The sequence below is a fragment of the Hetaerina americana genome, unplaced genomic scaffold (genome assembly GCF_022747635.1).
Source record: "Hetaerina americana unplaced genomic scaffold, ioHetAmer1.1.p SCAF_3, whole genome shotgun sequence".
In the NCBI taxonomy this organism is placed as follows: domain Eukaryota; kingdom Metazoa; phylum Arthropoda; class Insecta; order Odonata; family Calopterygidae; genus Hetaerina; species Hetaerina americana.
Genome location: NW_027286874.1, coordinates 4,553,970 through 4,576,114, shown reverse-complemented (window position 1 = coordinate 4,576,114; position 22,145 = coordinate 4,553,970). Strand labels below are relative to the sequence as shown.

General features: G+C 35.2%; 1 protein-coding gene across 1 annotated transcript in view; it reads right to left on the bottom strand.

The window, feature by feature from the left end:
* Positions 1–723: 723 nt before the first annotated feature.
* Positions 724–22,145, bottom strand: part of LOC139691049 (solute carrier family 12 member 6-like) — a 223,565-nt gene continuing 202,143 nt past the window's right edge. Inside the window, 9 exon segments of the mRNA XM_071588775.1 lie at positions 724–801; positions 803–823; positions 825–854; positions 4,145–4,360; positions 4,641–4,848; positions 7,437–7,642; positions 8,503–8,674; positions 9,789–9,908; positions 11,089–11,342. Coding sequence (XP_071444876.1) covers positions 724–801; positions 803–823; positions 825–854; positions 4,145–4,360; positions 4,641–4,848; positions 7,437–7,642; positions 8,503–8,674; positions 9,789–9,908; positions 11,089–11,342 — 1,305 coding nt within the window.

Below are 22,145 nucleotides of genomic sequence, written 5' to 3'. Positions count from 1 at the left end.
CCTGAATCAGTACGGCCAATGAGGCTCTACCATTTGCCAATCCTTAGTAAACCCCAGTGTTGTTATTACTATTGGCAATGCTTGTCAGGAAGCACACACCTCTAGACAAGTCGCCAGTGAAAGAGGCTTGCATAAGCAGGGAAACAAGAGGGGTTTAAAGATGGACAATTCAGAGCACACACACACACTTAGTAAAATGAGAAGGAATCATACCAGGGGTAGTTTCTCCTCAGCAGGCACCCTCATTGAAGTCAACAAGGCTTTGGACCTTGGTTCATGAATGTGAAAGCGGGTTGTCAAAAAAAAAATTAAAAATAATAGGAAGAAAGAAGAAAACAGCATTGAGATACTGTCATGACTTATATATCTATATTATCTATATATATCTCGGATATATAAATGTGTTTTCCATTTATGATGGGTGCCAAGGTCACTGTGGATTATTTTTCAAAATCAATTTAAATTACAGAAGATTAGAAAGCACCAAGAGTCAAAACATTTTGATTTAGCTGGAAAAATATAACTCCATGGAAGCCTTATAAAAATTCTTCAATGAGAGAATGAGAAAATGTAAGCCAGCATTGCTGTAGAGTGACAAAATGATTCTTCTTTAAGAGATTCTTTTTTCTGGATAGAAAGAGTAAGCCATCAAGTGGCACATTTAATCAAGAAGGTAATTTTCCCAGGAATCTGTATCAGTTAACGCTCAGATTCTCTGAATGATCACACTGGACAGAACTTACAACACCCCAGGCTCTCCTTCTTGTTTAATCGAAGTTCACGTAGCATCTGATTCCTCTGACTCCATCATGAGTGTCCGTTCAGTAAGTGTACGCAGAGATATCGCTGTCCATCTGAAAAATCAAGATGGTGAGAGAATTAGGCACGATGCACAACTTTCTAAATTTCTTGCCAGAATACGAATGTTGTACGTCTCTCACCCAATTGCTATACACAGATATTTCTCATTTTAACCCATGAAATAGTCCCCTGAAGCAATGGGCAGTTCATCTATAGTTTATGCATGCCATTTCTTGGCATATTGTAGTACCAAAATATATTAAAAATTAATAAAATTTGTTGTTGAAGTGATTATCTGAGTGAACATTAACTACCGCATAAAATGCATTATGTACCTATTATTCATTTTTTCAAATATTAAGTAGAAGTATAAATTTAATTTCAATTCTATAAAAACCAAGAGAAGGGTATCTTCAACAGTATCGATATGGTTTATTGAATTTACAACATGAAATATTACTGTTCATTAATTTATATATACATATATATCCTGTTTCTATTTGCTGACTAAGTGAATAAGCGAAGTGCATATGTAGTTGATCAATTTATTTTGTAGGAATGCTTTTTATAGGTACAGATATCCTTTGACCAATGCTCTTTTTATCCTCCCTATGAGGACACTGATGAATACAGCAGGATTGAAAAAAAAAACTTAAACTAATCATAGACTTATTCTGAGCCATATCATAACTAGTCACAATTGAAATTGAAAAATTATGGAGTCATTCAAAATGAGGAGTTGGCAACTTCACAATGATTATGTCCTTGAACTACACTGTGAGCAGCATGTGATGGGCTTTGGAGGAATTTTCATTGAATGTGATGACAAAAACAATGAAGTATGCAAAGGAAGGAAGGCTAAATCTGTTCATTTATCATTGACAAATAATGACAAATGGGTATCTAGCACAGGAAAATGCAAAACTTTCCTGTTCTTTGATATCCACTTCATTACATGCCATTAAAGGTAGAACATTTTAAGAAGGGAAGCTTGGAAAAAGTGACTGTGTTCTCAAGTAAGTGGGAGTATTTTTGAGATTGCATTTAATGGCATTGACACCAATATAGTAGGCAATGTAAAATTTTTGGATCTTTACATTTATTTTAATATTGGACTAATGGGAGGATCATATAAGTCAACTATCTAGAAAATTAATGGTTTTTCAGCATCTGAGTTTATCATTAAGCAGTTCTTTCATTCCCAATATAATGCTAAATTGCTTGCATCTCAATAATCATAATACAGCAAAAAGTTTTAAAAGCATCACTCATTGTATATTTTGATTGTGTAAAAAATTAACAAACTTAATTATGTGTTTGTGTCACAAAACATATTATTAAGCTAAAAAGAGATCCTTCAACAAATTTGTACTCTAGTATAGCCAACTATATTGATAAATATGCATAAATTTATATTCTAAAATTGTGTACATAAGATATGTTCCAATGGTGTGTGACCATACATTTTTATTTGCATAATTTATGGTACAAATACAAATTTTTGAAACATTATTAGCTCAATTTTGAGGAGGGGACACATGATGCTGCATTGAAATGTTGATTTTGCCTGAGCAGATCATTAACTGCAAACCATGTAATGGCTACTAGAGACTGGCGGAGAGTCTGTCCTTCCCTATATCAAACCTCAAAGATGGTTTAAAATGTTTAAAAGAGGAGAGGTGGGCCAAAAGCTACAGTCACTCACTGCTCTTATGGAAGTGAACATTAATATGTTGCTGCCATTTTGAGAGAAGATAGACAAATAACATTTGGATAACTAACAGAAAAAGTGAAAATTGTATTGGGTGAAATCCACTCATTGGTAACAGAAAAAGTGCACCAGAGACGTATTTGTACCTGGTGGGTTCCATCAAAACCCACCATAAAACCATGATAATCTTCCTAATATAACTCGGAAGTGAAGTCCACGTCCTACTTAGAAGCCTGACCTAGGTGACTTTTTCCCATTCCCCAATGAGAATGTATACCTTGTGAAAGCGTTTTTCCCTATCAGAAGTAAGGATATGCAAACTGAGCATGTTTCAACTTACATCAGCTGCCTCTGATGAAATAATAGAGTCAAAATAACGATACTGTAACCGCATATGTATTTCATGCTAATCTAAGGTTATAGCATTAAATTAAGTTTTGCACGATAAATTATGTGGCTAACAAAACTATCATCTCTCTTCATTGAACATATTTCCTCATATATTTTACCATTGTAAAATAACAAGATGAAATTATAGTAAATATAGAAATGAAATATTGTGCCAATTATTTTATATAATTCTGTAGTATCAATTTTATTCATGTGTAAAAATGTAATGCACATTCATGATGTTATATGCATATCTAATAATATACCTCATCTTATACTTCATAAATCATCCAGCAAACCAAGCAGTGAAAATAGAGTTATAAACAGGCTTTGAGATCCTTCCTTTTTCTTTCGCAGGAGCATCATACTTTGTATTGGCGATTGTTAATATAACAGGGAATATAATTTTACAAGTATTGTTTGCATGTATTGGTATATGTATGTATAGTATTTGTTTGTAATTGTATGTGTATACTTGAATGTACTTATATATTTTGTGTTATAGTTATTAACTAACACAGCAACTACTTGTAATGTATTGTGTTGCTGTTAGTCCTAAGATATTACATGTATTAATCCATTGCTATTTATTACAATTGGTGTTATTTATTTATAACGCTTAATATTGTAAATGCTGTGACAGGGGGGTTAGGTTGGTAGAAGAGATGCCAAGAAGAAGAGTCTCAATCTCGCCCCAAAATAAAGACAACTGTCTATCCATCTACTATCTTGATAATCCCATGCAATGCATGAAATCACCAATACTCTTTTCTACTCAATTTCTAAAGCTCCCAACATTACTTCATATTTCCTATAATATTAATGAAAATATCACAAAAACATGTATAAAAATTAAGTTCTAAAGATACACTGGAATAATTGGTACCAAAAGCACTGCTTATATCAAGAATATTTTTGTAAGAAAGCAGCCACATACTGTAAACTGCTGATTTAGTGATATCCATAACTGTTACAGTCATCCATTCAAGTTTTCCAGTGATGAATAATGACAGAAGTACAAATATCTATGCATTTTCAAAATACTTTCATCTGGACATCTCCTTTATTTTGCTCCAAGAGGATTAAAGATGGCCTATGAAGATGCCCATTAGATTGAGCATGGACTAGCAGGGGAGTGAAAAACATTCCATAGTCAGTTGCAGACTACATATTAATTGACAATCAAAATCTTTTTCCAGGAGACTCCTGAAAGAGATTGATTATCAAATATTAATTGCTCACCATTTCCACAACTTCCACTTCAGCCTCAATACGCAGGTGGTAGAGGAATGTACGCAAGTCCTTTTTCATTTGGATGGAGTTGTCCTCCATTTGAGCCACCGTGAATATCCGCATCTTACAGTTCTTCCACGTTCGGTGTTGGCGTAGGAGGAATGGCAAAAGCATGAGCAGTCCACCATCATGCACTATCCACCACACATCAATGTTGCCTGTCACCTGAGAGTCGGATTAAATGAACAAACTTTGGGTGAGATCTCCTTCAGCCCATTTATTTCCATTTTTTCTGGATCTCTTAAAGCTTTATACTTAAGATTTGATATTTTGGGGCCTTGTGCAAAGGACTTAAAGGCTGCAGGAAGGGGAGGCTGTGATCAGTTATTATGAGGGAGGGATGGTCACAAATTTCACCAGCCAGTCAACTCAGCAGTGGCCATGCATAAACTCGCAAGGCAACTGAAATTTCTCCCCTCCCTTCACTTGTAAGGCGAGCACTAACCTTCTCATTGGACTCAGGGAAAGAGTTGATGCCCTTGGGTACCAGGAGTGCCATTCTCGCAGCAGCGACTGCCCGAACAGTGTCCAGGAACACCCTCCACGTCCTTTCATGCCCATGTGGTTCTCCCTCAGCTGAATTCCGCCATGCATGTGGCCAACCCAGTATCACAGTGTTTGGCTTCATGCCACCCAGTCCAGTTGTCTGCACTCTGCAAACAAACAGTTGCAACGAAGAGTGAGAAAAGTGCTTTTGTCATTTATTGGAACCAAATTCAAAGTTAATTGTGACCAAAGTCAGAGAAAAGAGCATTGACTATCCATTTGACTTGATTGCATACCTCTATATTCTTTTATTTGGCTTTAAAGTCACAAGATGACCATACTTGTATTTCTACTCATTATTCTATCAATTTACATATTTGCAATATTATTGAAAAAGTACTAATTTTTTCTCTTCGTTTAAAAATTACTTTAAAATATTTAGGATTCTGACCATACCAAAATTACTCTGAATATTCTGGATCCCTTGGCCAATGGCTAAACTAGTTATGGCACTACACATGGTAATCACCTTGGAGTAAAACAATCTACTACTTTTGTGACAGATTATACTTTAGTTTAAAAGGGTAACCAAGTACGCATTTGTTTGAATATGACTTTACTATGCATATGGCAAAACCCCTTTTGTTGCATTAATTCTTCAGCCGTTCAAACTTTTACCTGAACTATTAATTATACTCCTTGTGGAAATTTGCCCTTGGGCATTACTCTTCTTTCCCGAATGATATTTGAAGGAAGCTCCCCACCCTCTTTGAAGAGGGAAGCTACCCTCAGCAATTCTAAACATTCATGCCACATGACCAATTTCATTGCCTTGCTACCTGCATCAACTTGAGACCTCTCCTCTCTACTGTAATTAGGCTGAGAATGTTCAAATACAAAGGCATTTGTGCAGGATTGCCAGTAATACCAAAGAGCTTGTTTCGTCTTTCCCAATAATGAATATCTATAGTCAATATCTACATAAATGTAGGCTATTAGTTTCCCTATGATATATACTGCTATGTGCTCTGCAAATGTAGTGTGGCATTGAAGGAAGAAGTCTGTCTCTCCTGATAGTGTATTTTCACAACCCACCCATCACTGGCTCTGAAAGTCTTTCTTTCCATTCTCCATTTCCTTGGCAACTTTAACCACCTCTATTCACAATTGCCATGCGAGAAACAGCCTCACAAATATCTAGCAATTTACTGTTTCACATCATCACATTTTCCTGACTTTGGGTCACTGTACTCACAGCAAAACACCAATGACCTCTGGACCAAGTTGAACAGAGCTCTTCAACGTGATATTCATTTCTTATACTGTACATGCACCCGTAAGTTATTTTTTTACTATAGCATGATTACTGAGTTTTATCAGCAGTAAGGCACCAACTAATTGAAGTTCATGTCATAGCTTCTTGTCTCATGTTTATTGACTTGATTGAAAGAAGACCCACTTCTTTCAACTTTATCCATTTCTGTGAATGAATCAATCACATGGAACTTGATCATGGCAAGATGCTTACTGCTCCTACTGGGCATATTCTCTTTGCATAGTGTAACTTCGTCTCTGACATTTTCGCAGAGTGCAGTACTATATGCTGATGTTGCTGTTGGTATTAGTAATTTGATCTTTTATGATCACCTGCAGCTTTGGTCAAATAAGTAAACTATTATTGTGCATCGCTACTTTGTCTGTCCTTTATTCTTGGAACACAATAGCATAGTTTTATCTAATTGAAAGTATTGGTAATTCAATCTTAAATAATCATATTTATCAGCAGACAATTTATAATTTTAACGTGATTGGTACCAGCAGTGACTCATTCCCCAGAAACTGGCTTGAATGTTGTCCCTCCAAATCTTTCTTCTGGTAATTTTGGCAAAATCAAATCACAGGGTCATATATGATATGCCACAAAGGTAGTTTAGATAGCAACCTTGAAAACATTACCTTGACAGCTATACATCTTGGCTTGGCCTAACAATGGATTGACACTAAAAGTACAGATTATTATGTCTGAAACTGTGAGAATATGTGACATCCTGTATAGAATACAAAAACTCTTTTAAATGGAAAACCCATAAAATATGTCAAAACTATCATAGAATTTAACATCACATGCAGAATCATTCATTACACTGAAAAAATCAAACAGCTGTCATGCAAATGAAAGTTTGAGAACAAAATTTGAATAAAAATTTAGCTTTGGAAGAAAGAGTGTGGAGAGTGTCAGCTATATTACTTTGCCATTTCATATGAAAAGCACAAGCAAGGTAAACAAATCTATGACACCAATGTTAAAGCCACGAATAGCTTAATCCAATTTCATCACAATTAGCCACCACATAAGATTAGTCTTAAAGGAAATAATTGTGATATTTCTTTAGTTAATTATAAAATCCCTGGGAATTTCAATCATACTTATTCTGACCAGCTGAGTTAGCTACGTGGGCAATAAAAGCACTAGCCTCATAATCTAAAGGTCATAGGTTCAAGTCTTACCATGGGCATGAGTGTTTTGTGTTATGAGAATATTAAGACAAGGCTCAATGATCCTAAACTAGACAAGCAAAATATGACAATATTGCCAGTGCTCCAACAGGCAAATATTAATAAAATTAGACAGCCGGGCCAATGACAGTGCACGATAGCTCTTTTAATTTGTGAACAAGATTTGATCGTTCATTGCTTGGTTCAGAAGCACAAATACGTGGGCAGTACTTTAATGATGTAAGATCATAACACTCACAGGTGACAGATTCCATCAGGGATACTTCGAGCAACAAGAACATCCACAAATCCCTTCACCCTCTCCTCCTCCATTGTTCGCCGCAGCATTTGGCGTGCGGAATGCTTCTCAGCTGACTGCCCATCACGCATTATGTCCCCTTCAAGCACTGACACACAGACTGTCAGCCCCTTACCTGCCTTGAGCTGAGATGCAAATGAGAACACCTGTAACAAGGGGGTAAGAGTTAGATCCTGGCCTAAAGAAGAGGGTGGGCATAAACAATACAAGTACGAGTATACCCATTAATTATTGTGGCTCAAGTACTTTCTGTCAAGAAGATCTATTATTACAAAAATTGTGTTAACAACAAAAAGAGTGTTCTTCACTTTTGGAAAGAAACTTCTTTTTTGCATTCAGGTGTTTGTGGGTTTTTAAATGGTTAAGAGCAAACCTTTGTCCCCACCAATGAGCAAATTGGAGTGAGAACTTTCTAATTATATCATCGTCCCCATCATTTTCTTAGGGTGATTGAAAGTGGTTGTCTGTTTAATAGTTAAATGAGCAAGTTTCGGAACATTTTAGCATTCCCTAGGAGAAGTTCTTTTGTTTAGGTATGGATTGCTGCAGAAAGTTAGGTCAGTTTCACCTGATTCCTTCCAAAAATATTGCCAAGTGAAGATATGGTTGTGTTTGATATGCTAAGCTTGCATCTTATGCATTTGAATTAGCAGCAATAAAATTTGCATCAGAACTTTAGGTTTAGTGGAATCCATTCCTATCATATGGCTTCAGCCACATATTAGTGGCAGAAGCAGGACTGTAATATTTAAATGTACACAAAAATTGTGGCAACATGAGATTCAAAAGTCAATTTTATTTCATAGGATTACCAGTTGTGAGTCTGGATAATACCTGCCCCTATATGAACTAGCAAGAGTCAACATGCAATGCTAAATGAGCCTGAGGGGCTAGACTTTACATTATACCAGAAGACCATATAAATATTTTTTTATCCATACTATACGTTTATATGTTTAGCCACTGCATTCACAAAGACATTTTAAATAATTTTGAAATTGCTAACCCGGCGATGTTTGGGTGCTGGAGCATTGTTGATGGATGTGACTTTTGCTAGGATGAGAATTTGTGGGCGCCAGTTCTTGGTGTGAGGGGGCCCTTCTTCCAATCTCAAAAGACTGTAGCGAGCAGCAGACAATGCCAAACCCCTGATGCCATCTCCCCATTCTTTCTCAGCGCTGAAACAAAGAGTCAGGAAGGTTTTTATTGTTCTCAATGAGTTCATCTACCTTGAAACATCAGCTCTGAATGTCAGAGGCATGAATGCCCACTTTCACTAAGAGAACAGCACCATTGCACTAAAGGAAAACAAGTGTTCTAATAAATATTGATACATGTGGCTATTAATTAAGCAAACCATCGTAATGTATGAGCATAATCTCATAATTTTAGTATACATTCTTTCCATTAATTTAATTTAGTATACATTTAGTGTGGGGATTCTCTTGTTTGCTTATGCATTGATAATGTTTAATTAGAATGGAAAACAAGTTTTTAAATAATTTTATTACTTTGATGCTCTAGATATTGAAAAATTGGTTTCGCTAAAAAGAATCTCTCAGTGTTTAACATATTTGAATTTATATATGCCATGTTGGGGACCATGATAGTCCGGTCAATTGAGTGTTGAGTTACCAACCAGAAGGCCTTAGTTTGATTACTGGGTATGCCTTTTATCATACCAAGATCTGGTACCTGATATATACATGTTGGTAAGGACTGCAATTTTAATTTTTATTGTTTCTTTGTAATTGCATTTAGAATTTCTTATACATGACATGCCTCCGAAAGAAGTATTTAAAATGATTATATTTTATCTAAATAAAGAGGTAAAGCTACAGCTGCTTGGGAAATAATGGCACTTGTTCTTCTAATTTTGCTTTGCATAACTTAGGATCCAACTGATGACTCCACAAAAGCTCTTTATATTGTACTCTTACTGATCAATCAGACTGAATAATGAGTGATTCAAATTTATTTTAGTTTTTAAATGCCTAAGGAGGTGTACTTCAATTAGGTACTATCCAGCTTAAATTTTAGGTTCAAAACTTCATATATAATCCTATTGACTGCACATCTTGGTCAATACAAAGAGGATGATGTAGCATCATTCATAAATAAAATATTATGTAAGACAGCAGTCTTATATTTGCCATAGCCAAGTACTGACTCAAATATTTGCCATTTTTCTTTGATTTGTTGATTTATACTCGAAGTACTTTTCAATGTTCAAGTGCTCCTTTAAGTAAATTCTGGTCTACATGTCAACAGTACTCATGAGTGTATACTCACCCTCTATATTCTATGTACTTGTATATGCAGCCAGCCATTCCCATAGCCAATAGGGCATAATACCAACTTGTCATGAACATCACAGCAATGCACAGCGTGAGGCCAATGAATGAGAGAGACCTGTAGAAACAAGAAGGACATACATCATACCATTCATTATTTGGCCCAGAAAAGTCTTCCCTTCTTCCATGGATGAGTCAAGAACAAAATACTAGCCCTTGCCGGGAGCTAATTGCTATTAATTGGTCCTAGAAGGTGGCAAATATTCCCAGTTGCACCTTCATTCACGAGAGACCTTAGCTTTATGCATGTTATGGCGAAGGTATTGTCCATGGAAATGTGATTTCTGGTCTTCTCAAGCAAACCTCAGGGTCATCAACCTTGATTTAATGGCTCTCTCCCCATCCCTATTGTTGATTGCAACAATGTAGTATGGATGTTTAATTTAATTTACACGTGTTTAGCATGTATTACAGGTATAAGTGCAAACTTAGTTTGAATAATACTATTTACAGAAAACATTAGTGTAAAGTGTTGTTCATTCAGTCACTGGTCAGTGGGTAATGTACTTGCCAATAAGCTTGAAAGTTCCTGGACCAAATCCCAAATAGGACATGGATGTGGTATAATGTCATGAGAGTTTTCTAGTAATGAAGAGTTATGGTGTGTCATCAGCTCAGCTGTTGGCGCACCTATAACTAAAATACTACTGAAATATCTACCCTGAGGACGATGAATGAGCCTAGTATTGAAACATTGGCCAATATGGCACCCTTGACCCAGTGGAAGACCCAAGAAAACTTCATCAAGCAAATATGCCAGGAAAGCAACAGTTCTCATGTGAAATACTGTCGCTAAAATCTATTGTAAAACACCAAAATTGAATAAATATATCTATGGGTATATTTTTTCTAAAAACATTAATAATATGTCTAAGTGTGGAACTTTGGCCCATATGACAGTTGACATATCTAATGACATACATTGAAAAGCCTATGAAAAATACAATCTTAAAAACTTTGGAGAGCTGCAAGTGACCTCCTAAAAGATTTTTGACTAATTTCAAATTAATCTAAAGAAACCTAGTTTCAAATCCATGGATACCGACTTATAGGTAGAGTCCTTACTTGAGGTTGAGTTATTTTTTATATCTGTCACCCACAGTATGCACACTGTAGTCCTAAAATATACACACATAGGTAAGTACTTGCTTCATTGAGTTTATGGGACTTTGATGGGAAACCAAGGAGGCATTTGTTTAAAAATAGAAAAGTTTAACAAGGTGCTTGGTTTCTCTCACCAGTGATAGTATTTGAAGCGGGGACGCCAATTTGGTGTGCGCAACAATGTTTGCAGGGCACACGCCAAGTTGACAAAACCGTAGCACATTAGGAAGAACATGGAGAGAAGTGGAGCAAGGTAGTCAACATTCCCGAGCAGGATACCACACTGACAGATGCAGACCGTGAGGATGAGAGCACGCGTGGGCTCCCCACGCTTGGATGAGACAGAGAAGGGGGCCAGGAAGGGGATGATCCCGTCCCTCGCAATGGCCTGGAGGTAAGGGCAAAGCCAAGACATTATTCCAGTGAGCACATTAAGCCATGATACATTTGAATATTTATCCCCAAACAAATTATGTCACTTGTTCCCTCAATTCCAACATTGTGGCTAAAATGAAATTCATTCCATCTGCTCAGCATTGACGAGAAACGAGCAGGACTTGCCTTATTTGAAATGAATCAGTGGTGACATTTCATCACATGCAAAAACATATTTTATGGGAAATTATATATGATAATTAAAAGTTGAAACAAATATTGTACAAAACAAAGAAATGAACAACTGATGCGGGCTTGAAATGAAACTAACAGGATTCCTTAAGGGGGTGCACATGGAGACTATGCTACATTGTGGATCATGGTCAGCTAGCATACAATACAGTCAATTTGGGATAACCTAGCTGACACCCAATAGTCTACTGTATGAGGGGGTCTAGTCCATCTTGACTAATAGGGGAGGCAATACTCACTCAGAGGGTAGTCATGCACCGACAGCAAACCAAAAGGGGAAAATGTTCCAAGGGATGGCAAGAGAGCAGGGTCTCTTCCACCCATTGAGTAGACAAGATTGCTTACATACTCTTATGAAACTACAAAATGCAAATTAGTTAGATCAGGTGTTATTTATCATACAGTGATGGGTGAAACTGTTACATTCATTCTTGTGTTACAAAATCTAAAATACATATTTAAGGTTTTTTAAATAGATTGGAAAATTATTATTTGTTCTTGGAGTGGGTGAAGGAAATAAGGACTGGTTCTAACTTATGAAAAATGAAAATTGTGTGAAAGGTGAATGCATATGCAGATATCACACACCAAAAACAGGCATTCATTCAATTTAACACACAATTGAGATTCATTATGAAACAATTATTTGACTCTAACCAGATATTAACCCACGCATTTCAATGATCATTCACATGTGCGACTATATTGAATATTAATTTCCCAGTCACCTCCTTTCAAAATAAATTTACAACGGGGCTTGTGTGAACTAGATGCTCCGATTACTGTCCCCAATTGTATGACTCAAATAAGTATAATACTTCAAAAGCCACAATTACAAAGATAAAACCATTGATCATAACTTAAATAAAGGAATAAAAATGGCCAGATGGCTCACCATTGCTCAAAGTTCATATTCCAACAAAGTCAAAGTTTTTCATTGCAAATTTCCTCTCAGTTAGTTAAATGAACATTAGTGAGACATTTAACACCTATGCACCCTACTGTGCACTATGTGCTGCTGAGGCATTTTAATTTTCAAATTCAGTAATACTAGCAAACATATAGTCACAAACATGCACATATTCATTCACAAAAACTAACATGCACATGAATTAACAAATTAGTGCATACATGAAGATATACACATATTAATGTACCTAGGAAATATTGGCAAACAGGAAAGCTTTTCAACTACTATCAGGGAAATAATGGCAACCAGACTGGATTGATTTGATTCAGAATTTCAATGAAAGCAACATGTAAATCATGATCAAAATCTCAAAAAAACTTTAAGAAACCAACATTGCTACAGAACCCTGAATTAGGGCCATTTAGGGACTTAAATTCAGATTACAAACACTTAGCAGAAAGGAAATACCCAAGGTACAAGCATGTGGAAATATATTTACTCTATTCATCAGGCACAAAAAAGGTCAGGGTATCACAGGGAAACATTAAACAAATGAAAATTTAGAAAACCATAATGGTTTTTTTTCATAGAGAGTCACACAAAGCCAAATTTATAAGCACCAATATCTAAAGTATGCACGCTTAAGAATAAGTGAAAATAATTCTGAGGGGGGTCTCCCTTGCAAAAAGAGAACAATGAGTGAATGTAATACAAAATTTCAAAGGAATAAATTATGGGAATAGTATTGCAAATTGAGAAATCATGTCATCCATTTGAAGAGATGAGTACTGACATACTTAGTTTCTAAGTAGATATATTTCTAATGAATGTGATTTAATAGGTTCTTTTTAAGTTGCATTTTTTGACATCCAAAATAAGCTCATTTAAAACAAATTAAATTAGAAATATAAAATAATTCATATCCCACAGAACAATAATGTTAACAACCCAGTGTTACAACATTTTAAGATAATGCATTAAATCATGGCACTTTTCTCGAATGACCTCTAGTCACACAGACTGATGAGAAATATACCATATGAATCATAGGAGATGATTTTAGCAACATTGTAAAATTACATTGAACCCATAGAAAGTACATTCAATCATTAAATAAAGCTGTGGCAAAACATCAAGAATAAATTAGTTATTATAAATCCTACTTTGAAACTTCTGATACATTCTATATATTTCATAACAAACCTTGAATCAATTACATTTTCACAAGGAGCACATAGACAGTTCATTGGCAGAGCTGTCAAAGCACTGGAGACACAGTTCTACTGCGATAAAGATGACCAATATTTACCCTACATAGTCATTATCATTCATTATTATTACATTTCAGTATTAATTTGCAATGATGTGCACCAAAAACTAATGATAGTTTATGGTTTTGCATATCTGGAAAGGAAACTGAAGTGGGGATACATTTATGTAGCTATGTAGGCCAGAGTTATTATTATTAGCTCAGATGATGAAAAAATGAATGCTACTTAGTGACAATAAGATAGTCAGCAATTCACTGTTTTAGTGAAGAAGTTTGTAATACTGCCATTTCATTTTCGACTTTATCAATAATTTATGAAAACAATAATAAAGGTGGCAGATGTAATCAATATACAGAATGAAACTTGTTTACTTAGAACTAGAGGTATTGGGGTTGTTTACTGACTGGGAGTTACGAGTAGGGCAAGCAATGGTGCCAAACCTCTTGTCTTGATAAATAAGTCTCCACCATATCCTCTCCACTGAGAGTGGGAGCAAAGTGATGAGGGAGGATGGTTGGCAAAATAAAATATAGCTGCCAGCAGTTGATATTCAGGTACACTCAGAAAAATGTACAAAAAATGACTTTCATGGGAAAAATGTTCAAAAAAATAACTTCCCAGGCCACATTAAATGTACAATATACAATTTTCCGTATTCTTGCCAAAATTTTGGATATTTCTGTTCACAAAAATAGTCCTTATGAATAGCTTCTTGACTTCCATGGATAGCTTAAACTCAAATCACATTATCAACAAGGACATAAATGTTCAAAAAGATGGCAGTCAACAACTTGGAACATTGGGGCAGCAGGTGACCTAGAGTTCTTTCTTATTTCATAATGACTTATCATACACATAAGTATGACACATGATGAAGGTATATAAACCATGCACTAGGACTAAATCAGATTTTTAAAGCAGAGAGGAAAGGAAAGGTATTGAGTTATACCTTTATCTTATACAAATTTAGAAAATTTCCACAGTGCGTGGAAAAGAATTATTCCGCGCAAATATGAGGACGTTCCCTGATTGGCCAAGAAATTTCCCGGTTTTGGCGCCGGATTTTTCCTATATAAGACGGGACAACAAGCTTCTTTTCATCCTTGACCTGAGGACGCCAGCAGGATAGCTGGCGAAACTGTTGTACATTTAAACGACATACGCGGACGCAGCCCGAAAAATGTGGAAATCACCTACTCATCGCCGCGGAAACCTTCGAACCAAATTTAGAAAAGTTTAAAAGATGGAGAAAAAAAATTAGCAGCTGATGTAAAATTTCTTTGCCCATCTTGTTAGTCTTACATTAGTTTCTTTCAAACTTCCTTCACCATTATGCATGTACAATACTGTCAGCCTAGAAAAACATTAACGTACTTCCTAGAAATTTCAGTACCCATAAATACTAAATAAGATAGAAACATGGGATGCATCTCTTCATAATCCATTTCAAGGATACTTCCAATAAACCTAGAGAGATGGGTTTTAAGACACTATGACACCCCTCCTTGGGGCGTGAAAGCTAAAAATACTCCGCGTTTGAAATTACCTAAAAAATACCCTGGGGAAGACTATCTTTTAATGAGTATTTTAATGCCACATTACTACAACTTAAATTGCATAACATGGATTGGGTTCCTACATAAACTGTTAACATATTAGGAATTTATATTGATACAAAACTTATCTGGGAGACTCACATCAGTCAGACCTGTAATAAACTGAGTAAAGCTGTTTATATGTTAAGAAAGCTCAACTTTCTCATTTCCAATGAGTATTGTTTAACACTTTACCATTCCCCACATGTTAAGCAAATTTTGCTACTGCAAAAGAGAGCTATTCACTCTCTTGTTAACATATCACCACATGATTCCCGCAAACTTTTTTTTATTAGGTACGGAATCATGACTGTATTTAGTTTATATACCTTTAAGGCTCTTATTCATGTGATAGTCAATATAGAAACTTACCAATTAAGATCTAATATCCATAACTACTCTACAAGATGTAAATCAAAATTTAACCACTACTTATTGTAGCTTGTTATCAACTTACAACCCATTTCATAATATGAACATACAACTGTATAACTATCTGCCTACTCATTTGAAATCTGACGGTATCCAGAGTTTCAAGAATAGGGTATATACCTGGTTACTTGCTCACCCACTTTACTCATTGGATGAATTCTTTTGTGATAATCTTCATCACATTTAAGAACTTATGTTTATATGTTAAATAATATTTATATTGACTACATTTAATATGGCTGCAACATTTTTCAAAATGAATAAAGTATTATTATTATTATTACATACATTTGCATTACTGACTTGCTCTATTCATGATGCAGTTGGAACCACATATGGAATACATATTATCATTATTATGCTCGGAATTTACAACTGACAACCTAACAAGGCCACCACAAAGAAATTATTATGGGTAAAATTACCCATAATGGTGGAAACTTTTTAGTTATGAAGTTACCACCATTATTGGCCAACTTAAGGATGGCAAGAAGCTGGAGATGAAAAATCTTCTTTCTGCTAAGCTAATTGTGGACTTTGCAAAGCATGGAGGTCCTTTATGATGAGTGTTTCTTTAAAAAGAACAACTGTACACTCGCAAAAGATAATGAAAAAAATAGTTATTGTAAGATTTTAAAGGTGCTCCATATTTTAACATTTCAAGTCCTATTACATGCATAACTCTGGATAAATGCAATAATGAAAATGAAATTAGGTAAAAGGCATTGATGAATAATGATATGCATAAGTGTAAAAATCCATCAATAATACAATTCTGAATCAATAATTATAGAACTTTTAAAAACTTGGCAAAAACACCCAAGAAACAAGGAAAAAATTAGCTACGCAGGGGACTCAAATACAAACTCAATATATGATTGTCTAGCACTGTACTGCTCTACAAAACCAGCACAGTGTGACACAATTTAGAAATAAGTCAAGTATTGCAGGAATAAAATGATAATATTTTACATGATTTTTGCATAATCTACACTTGTGTTTCTTCAAACTTTACTTTTTGTGCATCACAAACAGGTTATTACATGATCAAGGAGCTCAGGGGTTCACAAATAGGGGTTAGATAAATAAATATTAATTATTTCAGGTCATTCATGAATGCAAAGTTCACTGAACTCCATTGCATACTGGACTAGCTGGTTCTTCTCAGAAAAGCACTCAATATAAATGCTACTTAAAGAAACAGAATGGAAAGTATAGAAAACTCAACGCTAAAAAATGAAAATGGTGACCAAATTTCCAATCCAGAATGTTAAGCTAACTTTATAAATACTAACTTCATTACAATACCCCAAAATTTAAAAGAGGCCCAGCCCTTAGAGAATCACGCTGCTTTTCAATGTAGAGATCAAGCATCCACTTCTATTTATCTTTCCCCAGTCACAGAAAAGGAATTACTGAATGTTGTATATAATCTCAAAAATAAGCAATCTACTGGAATTGATGATGTTCCAGTCATGGCTATAAAAATATGTATAAGTGTAATTTGCAAACCCTTTGTTCATTAAAAAAAAGTCTCACACAGGGAGAGTTCCCAAATCTGCTTAAAATATCTCAAATTAAGCCTCTGTTTAAAAAGAGAGACAGGGAGCATGTTGGAAATTAAGGGCCAATATCACTGCTGTCTAATTCTTCAAAAGTTATTGAATTTTGATGAAAGAAAGACTGATCTCTTTTTGAACAATTTTAAAGCTTAAAATGCAGCACAACATGGTTTCAAAGAGGGAAGAACCATCAGATCTGCCTCAGCTTGTTTCATCAATAAGATTGTGATCAGCTTAGATAATAATGAATTTAATGTGGGAATCTTTAATGATATCTCTCGGGCCTTTAAATGCATTGACCACCCTTTGTTGCTGGAAACATTAGACCAATGTGATATGAGGGGAATAGCAAACATATGATTTAAATCCCCTCTCAAAAACAGAAACCATGTAGTGGAGGTTATAGGTACTTACTCTGACAATATATGAAGCAATTACTTATCCACTACAGAAACAGTAAACTTTGGTGTGCCACAAGGAAGTATACCAGGTCCCATACTAGGTCCTTAATTTATATTAATGATTTAACAACCTATGCTAAGAGTGATGAACTAATTTTTATGCAGATGACGTGAATTTAAAACTAAGTAATAACAACAACTCCTTGCTGGAGTATAATATTAATAATTTCCTAGGACTCTTAAGAGACTGGTTCACAAAAAATGAGCTTTCAATGAATTTTGAAAAAACAAACTATTTACAATTTAAAAATTATTGAAATCCCAGTAATGGACCTTTGCATCAAAGATTATCTTCTGAAGAAAGTTAAGCAATACCAACTTATTGGGTTATAAATTAATGAAAACTTAAACTGTAATGAACATATTAGGCATTCATGGAGTAAACTTTCCAGAATTTCCTATGCTATAAGAAACCTAGCAAAGGTTGTAGTTCAAGTATTTTTAAAAACTGCCTACTTTGGTAATTTCCAATCTCTTATGATCTCTTTGGTTATTTAATCTCTTATATCTTTGGGGCTCTGCTATGGGTGTTGACAAAGTATTCACCATGCAAAAAAGTTATTATATATATGACCAAAATTCCAAAAAGACAATCATGTTGACCTCATTTCATAAATCTTGAAATCTTACCTTGAATAAGTTTGTACATATATCATGCATGTGTGTATGTTTGAGAAAACATGAGTCTATTTAAAAAAATTAGAGTATCCAATGTTATGCCACAAGATAGAGAAAGAAGGTGCAAACAATAGAGTATTGCACTTCTTTGTTTCAAAAAGGACCCCTTTACTAATATTAATTAATTATAATAAATATACTGTTGGCACTTTAACACTTGACTTAGTGCATGAGTTCATTTACTGTGAAAATACAGTTGTTCCAAAGGTATTGCAAAATAAAAATTGTCTTTTAATTTGAATGGGATTGTGAATAAAAATGTTATCAATAAAGATTTTAATCCAATATCCCCTCCCAATCTGATGAGGAGTAAAAATGAATCTTATTTTAGTCGAGCAACCAAAGAAAATGAACAGATATTTCGATCGTTAATAATCGTTAATTAATCATGTTATTCAGTCTACAACTTCACAATAAGTTATGGAATATGGTTTATTCAGTTCCTGAAATCAATTATAAAAAACATAGTCCTTGAGTTGTGTATAAGGTATGTTCCCAAGAGAGGTTTTACATCAGCATTATATGTAATTCAGATTCCTGATGAACAGTGCCAACATGTAGTAATAATAGTGATAACAATAATACTATAAATGGCTCATATGAGCTTGAAAAGGCATGTCCACCGAAATGTACTCATGAAAATTGAATAAAAAGTAGTGGTAGTTTTTATGGGAGGCGACCGACAGCTAAGGTCATTTGCACCATTAGGGATGGATGGGAAAGGAAGGGTGGAGAGAAAACTGGCATCAGTATTAGCCTACTCTTGTCAAAAGGTACCAAGGGGTCCGCAGTTTAACGTCCCATCCAATGGACCTCGTGCTTACTCAAAGTGCCATAAAGCACCTCAAGTAGGGATCGGAATACCTCTGAAAAATATTTATCTCCAGCATTTTAACCCAGGCCCTCTCGGTGGGAAGCCTGTATGTTAGCCAGCACACCATCCAGATCCTCTTAATAAAAAGGCTAAGATGAAGGTGATATATTTTCAAACAAAGAGACTGGCTGCTAGCATAAAGATACTGCCCCAATGGTCCACTAGCAGCCAAATTCCCAAGGAAAAGAGGGATGATGTTCAACTACAGCTATACAATACACATCAAGCCAACAAGGATGTGGGGCATGGAATTTTAGGGCAGTAGCCATGGATAATCCATGCATGGAAATAAAACCAGGCATGGAAATGGAGAATAAGAACTCTGCAAACAGAGGTGATTTATGATGCTAACATATTCTTCTGTTTTTTTTGTGGTCTCCAGGTTAAAGGTGTTAGCTGGATTATTGGCAAAACTTCTGTCAATACAGACACGACAATTATGGTGACACCTTAAGGAATGTGGCAATAGAACATTGGGATGGAAGTTAGAATATTTAAACATAATTTTGTGGAAATGTGTTACATAGTGGATATAATTAAAATTTCTCTGAAATCAGCCTGAAAAAATCTTTAAATAGAGTAAATAAGTAAAATGCTTTATACAACTCTTCCATTGCAGGCCTGCACTATTAGCCTAATTGACTACTTTTATCTTTTGAAATTTTTAAAACTGCAAAGTTAGGCATAAGTGATTGAGTTTCTTAAATATCTGACTACATTATTCACTCAAATCAACACCTATGGTTTCACAAAAAACAAATAAAAAACTTCCAAAATAATTTTTAACCAATACTAATTGATATATTTTACAAGAACAATTGGACTATGAGTTTATTTTAAGTCAACCAAGGCATTATTACGCATGGCAAATCTGAAAACTTTCATAGGTAAGTTGGCTAATTATGAAATCTCTAGGGCATTCAATGAATGGCTCAATTATTGGCTTAGTGATTAATTGCAAAGGTCTAAATTTTTGCACACCCATAAGTATTTAAACAAAATATGCACTGTCAAACTTTTTACTTGAACTCAAGTAAAGCGTATTATAGGATTAAAAAAGTTTATCCTCAGTTTTTTGCTGAATTTTATATGCATACTCGTATAAATGATTTAAGTGTCTCTTGAGACAAAATCCATGCCTTCTGCAGATTATATTAGGCCATGATATTTGGTCCACTTAATCATAATAGGTAACATTATAAACTTTTGTAGGCATTGCCATCATTTTGGTTATCCAATTAGCCATTAAAAGGCACTCTCAGGTTCAGTTACTGCACTCAATAAGTGACATGGTTTTCAAATACAATTCTTAAGAGCAAAGACAATTCTTGAAGTGCATTTATAACAAAATTTTTCATTTTTTTGTAGCTAACATTGGAGGGTGGTTTGAAAAGTTCATGCAAAAACAGAGAGATAGCACCGCTGATGTGTATGGGAGTTATTTTCAGTTAGTAGCTCCTCTTGAAGGAACACACCGTCTTTATCAGTCTATTACTCTTATGTTTACTGTTTGTTTGAATCAAGAAAGTTGATTGATTACAACAAAATGGTCGGAAGAGAATTTCATCTGCTGATCTAAGATTATTTAATGAAAGGCAAATTGCCTGAGAAGACCAAACAGAAACTTGATTAATATTATGGTTAATCTGAACCTTTGATCATAGTGGCTAATATGTGGCTTCAACATATTTGGAGTGGCTTTATGAATGATGCTTAACATTCTGGATGCCATGTACATCCTTGTCCACAGCACCAGAAATAATTGATAAAACTATTGGGATATGGTGATGGATGATAGAGGAGGGAAGGTGCACGAGATAATTAATGCTGTAGACATCTCAAGAGATGTAATATTTTGCATCAACATTTGGCTCTAAGAAACCTAACAAATTTTACTGGCCTACTCACAGTTGGTCAAAAATGATATCATGTGACATATTCCAAGGCCAGTTTGCAGCTGTTTTGGGAAAATCTAAAGGATATAAGGTATACTTTTGTTACTGCCGATGTAACATGGCCAAACCAAAAAATGCCGAAAACCAAGGAACAGCCCAAGAAATGGGTTGCCTGCGGGGAATCTGCATTAAAGAAGGTGAGGACCTTTCCTTAAACTGGGACGATCATGATGACTGTTTTTTGGGATTTACAAGAAATAATCTTCATTGAATATTTGGAATAGGATCAAAACTGTTTCAGGGGCATAATATGCATTGATATTAGACCACTTGGTCCAGAATAGATAAGTAAGTTCCTATAGAAGCATGATGTGTTAACTAGTTTCTCCACAATGAGAAAAATTAGCGACATCATCCCTAAACCTAAGGACTGGATCCCCAAACTCATGTATGAAGGAGTATATGGGATCGAGTGCACAGGTGGAGAATCCTATACCAGCCCAACAGGAAGGTTCATTAGATGCAGAATTAAGGAGCACCAAAGGGCCACAGAAAAGAAACAGTTCCGATTATCGGCAATCACCAAACATGTGTGGTCGGAACCAGGACATACAATTGAGTTTGACCAAACAAAAGTGCTGGCAAGGGAGAAAATTTCCCAAGAGTCATAAGAAAAGCGGTAGAAATAATGATAAATCCTAGTAATTTCAACTGTGAGGTTGGCTGGAGGTGGAAAAGGTTAATCCCACCTTACCACCAAGAAACAGCCAATCAGATCACTCCGGGCCAACCAGCATCTCCTATATAAAGCAGCCAAATTGCAACTAATATCTCTTTGATTTGAAGACTGGGGGTGAAAATGCTGTCCAACAAGCCAACCTATGCG